This window comes from Myotis brandtii, unplaced genomic scaffold (genome assembly GCF_000412655.1).
Source record: "Myotis brandtii unplaced genomic scaffold, ASM41265v1 scaffold1137, whole genome shotgun sequence".
Taxonomy (NCBI): Eukaryota; Metazoa; Chordata; class Mammalia; order Chiroptera; family Vespertilionidae; genus Myotis; species Myotis brandtii.
In genome coordinates, this window is record NW_005353916.1 from 169,799 (window position 1) to 174,126 (window position 4,328).

The window sequence follows — 4,328 nt, forward strand, 5'->3', positions numbered from 1 at the left end:
AAGTTATCATTAGAGTGAAGCGAGGTGATAAATTGACCAGTTAGACAATAGTCAGTACTCTATAAATATTATTCAAGACCTTATTAATTTTTTGACTAAATTATTTTCCATGTGACTTGAAATAAGTAATCTGCCTCTTTGTGTCTCCCCATTTTCTTTTATTAATAGGCCCTACCATATGAAAACTCTCAAAAAGCAGTAAACTTTATAATTTTGCATTTGTCCACAATTTTTATACAGAGAAGTACAATATAATTCAATAGTTTCAGACACAGTACAACATAATTTATAAGCAAGATGGAGCAAGGGCATTTCTACCCCATTTAGTGAATAGTGATGTTGATAGAAAGGGATTCAAAAGAATTGCCTTAAATCATATTACAACCTGGTGGGATAGTCAAGTTCTTATGAGGTATTGGGCCTCCAGATTCTCTTTATCCTTGACTTGACTCTTCTTATTTTTACTTCTCCAGTTTTGGGAAATTGTTGTGACTCTCTCCTTGCCACAGATTCCTGATCAGACTTCCCTTAGTTCATCTTGACCCACTCATCTTTGGGCTGTGCTATTGAAGGGCGATGCACTTTTTAAGGCCTGTAGTTACAAACAGTTGTTATTTCAGCCCCAGTTAGGAATGGCCCACACATGTATTCCTGAAATGGAACACAACTACTGATGATAATCAGTATTGATTAGTGAATCCAAATGCATCTCATTCATGGTGGGTGGAGCTAAATAAAGAAGTATAAAATGTGCATTGTACTCTATCATCAATTTCTCAAACTTCTTCCTTTGGTTCCTTATTTTTTATGTTCCAGGAACTGCAGAGCATCACGTAGTGACCTGTCAACTCAGGAAGCTGATGGTCTGACTGAACTAGTCCTGGGGCTCTTCACAGAAAAGGCAGCTGGGGTCCTGGTCGGCGGGAGATTCCATCTGAATGGTGAGTGAATGCACAGGAAAGCTATTGCTGAGGGCTTTAGTAATCTCTCTCCGAACGCCCTGGCTGTCCCGGCTGGCTGCTGTTGAAGAGGAATCATAGTGAGCCTGACATTGATTGCACACAAATAGGCAACTACTACATTGCAGCTTCAAGTACTTGGTGGGGCGGGGCACAGGCCTAGTGCTCAGAAGGAGCCAGGTTGGCTCTGACAATCAGCTACATCTGCACAGACAAGGGGTGTGTGTGTGTGTGTGTGTGTGTGTGTGTGTGTATGGAGGGCAGGAGGGGGATTTTAGGGCAGCAAAGTACCCAGACACTATGGGAGCTCTTCTTCACAATTATCTCTGGGGTCTGGTACTCCTAGGGGCTGAGTATGAAAGTGGAAATGAGCCCTGGAAAAAGCCAAGACAGACCTGTTATTTCTTATACAGCCTTGCTCACCAGTCCCCAGGGACCTCTGGGTTGCAGCCCTTATATCTAATCAGAACCTATATTAAGGCTGGTGACAGGAGGCAGGGAGCATTTAGAGCTCCCCACAGGCCTTTCTTAGAGCAGCAACCCTCACTCCATCTTTTCTCTTGTCCCCAAAGGTATCAGGAGGCTGTAAAATTCCCTCCACAGTAACATGATTACTAGGTTCTTCCATTTGCAATAAAATATTAGTGTTGTGGATGCTGTAAATTCCCTGTAGCCAGATCTGAGCCTCTCAGCAAAGATCGGGATGTCTGAGAAAGCAAAGTCCTCAAATGACTGTCACCGATGTTCCTGTACCCTGCGTCTACATAACTTCCTGAGTTATTTTCTAGCAGCCTAATGTGTCTTTTTGGCCTGTCTCCCGAGGCAGAGAGACACCTCCCACCACCCAGTTTCTCAGCTCTAGGACATACCCTGGACAAAATCACCTTCTACTTGAGAAAGTCATTTTTAGAATAAATCCAATTTCCTAAGAATTATCTCACATGGTTATAGAATTTCTAACCATCCAGTAAAAAAAAAAAATCACCATTAATTTTTACTACCAAGTTTTTTAGGTTGTTAGAACCTTAAGCCCCAGCCGGCGTGGCTCAGTGGTTGAGCATCAACTTAGAAACCAGGAGGTCACGGTTCAATTCCCAGTCAGGGCACCTGCCCAGGTTGTGGGCTCGATCCCCCATGTGGGGCATGCAGGAGGCAGCCAATCAATGATTCTCTCTCATCATTGATGTTTCTCTCTCTCTCCCTCTCCCTTCCTCTCTGAAATCAGTAAGAATATATTTAAAGAAAATATAAAAAGAACCTTAAGGATGGAACCTGTGTATGCTTCATCTTTCTTGGGTGATAGGCAAAGCATCTCAAACACAGGAGATACTCAATGAAGATTTATTGTTGAAATTATCTCTATTATTTAACTGTTTGAGCACCAAGCCAAACAGGTGAAGTCTAATTTTCAGAACCTAAGGACTTCAAATTTGGGTGGCATTTTTACCCCCTTTGTCCTACTCTTTTCAGTCAGCCTCTAGGGATATCATCAGAATCATCATTGCCATGACAACATTGACAAGGGGTATGGTTTTCAAAGGCCCTTGGTAATACAAAGTATTTCACAGTTGTTTAGACAGGTATGGACCACTAAGGGCAGCTCTACAAAAAGGAGGAAAATTACTGACTTTACAGAACAAAGGCTGAACTTTGTCCAGTCTTACTGACCTGCAGCAACATGAGCCGAGAGAATCACCTGGTTCGTTGTCAAAGACCAGATGTGCAAGCTGTGCACAGACACCACCCCATCCACCGCTAAGATCAGCTCTTTCACGGCATTGTAGTTGAGGTTCTTCGGCACACCTGACAGAAGGAAAGAGTGGGAGGCTATTGTTATTCCACTGAATATAGCTCATCGAGATGGCCAATTGGAGCTGTAAAGCCGGGGTCGGGGGGGATCCTTAACCCGCCTTTTCAGGATGTAAGAGCCTTACTCATTGGGATTTTCTCCTCAGGGCTAATTTAAAATTCTCTACAATTTGAGTTTAGTTTAATCCCTCTTCATATTATTTCGCAGAGATAACAAAGAGTTGGTCAATATGTAATTTTACTTAATTAGCTGCACAAAGCTCAGGATAGCAGAAACAAATTAGTGGGGTTTTTTCTCAGATTAGTCATAGAATGTATATACAATCATGGGTGAAGTTGTTGTATTATAGTAATAATAATAAAGACATAGCTTTGTTGAGAACCTATAGTAGGTCAAGGTTTATGCTAAGTACTTTATTTATAATGATTATCTTATTTTCATATTTACAAGAACTTTACGAGCTAGTTTTATCAGTGCTACGATTCCTATTTAACTGGAGGAGAAATTGGGAGACAGAAAGGTTAAAAAGCATTGCTAAGGCCACATACATAAGTGGGATGTGAGGGTCTGCAGTTCATGCTCTGAGCGTGAGGTGTTATGCAAATGCTAGACTCTAGGGATTGCAACCCACAGTTGACTATTATGCCTAGTGTGTCATCTCTGCAGAGTTTCATTTGGCTCTTGAAGACCTGCTGTCGTTCATCTAGGACCCTTATGATGAAGTCATGATCCCATTACTTTTTGTCTCTCTTGCCTCATTTATCTCTTTACGTTCATGAGGAACACAAGCCCACTATTACTTATTTTACTCCATGAAATAATGTCAACGAGCACGAGGCTATGCTCCCACGGACCTCTGTGCTCCATCACATTCTAGAGACCATTTTTCCCCTGACGGAGAGCCTGCAAAAATATTAATGCATCCAGGAAAGTACTCAAATTAGTGTTTAAAAAATAATTTCCCAGATTAATAAATAAATGAAAAAATCGCTCAGTTATAGAATTGCATATTAAGTAAATAAGATAAAATATTCCACCAATCAGATTAGGAAGGAAAAGAATCAGCAGTTTGATAATACCCCATGTTGGTGAACATGTGAGGAAATGGGCACTGTTATATTCTATTGGCCAAAAAGATGTTGAAATAGTTTTTTGGTAGAAATGACCATATCTGTCAAATTTTAAAATGCACAGAACTTTTGAAATGGAAATAACATTTCTAGGAATTATTCCAAAGGTGTACAAATGCTAAAATATATATATGCACAGGAATGTTAATTATACCATTGTTTGCAATGGCCATCAATAAGCAAGTACATGCATACAGTGGAATAGTTTATAGCTATGTAAAAAAAATGGGGTGTTTCTATGTATGTATTTAAATGGAAAGATATCCAAGTGAAAAAAACAAGTGCAGAGCAAAATAAGTACAAATCCAGAATCCTATTTGTTTAAAAAATACATACATACATTATATGTGTATATATACATTATATGTGTATGTATACATTATATGTATATATGTAAATATTTATATGTATATATTATATATAATGTGG

General features: G+C 39.7%; 1 protein-coding gene across 1 annotated transcript in view; it reads right to left on the reverse strand.

Moving 5' to 3' along the window:
- Nucleotides 1-258: 258 nt before the first annotated feature.
- The window catches only part of SLC30A8 (solute carrier family 30 (zinc transporter), member 8), a 22,224-nt gene continuing 18,154 nt past the window's right edge, over nucleotides 259-4,328 (reverse strand). Inside the window, exons 5-6 of the mRNA XM_005857823.2 lie at nucleotides 2,628-2,762; nucleotides 259-1,020 (exon numbers count right to left, since the gene is read on the reverse strand). Of these exons, the coding sequence (XP_005857885.1) occupies nucleotides 875-1,020; nucleotides 2,628-2,762 (281 nt within the window). The 3' untranslated portion in view covers nucleotides 259-874. The remainder of the gene's footprint in view (nucleotides 1,021-2,627; nucleotides 2,763-4,328) is intronic.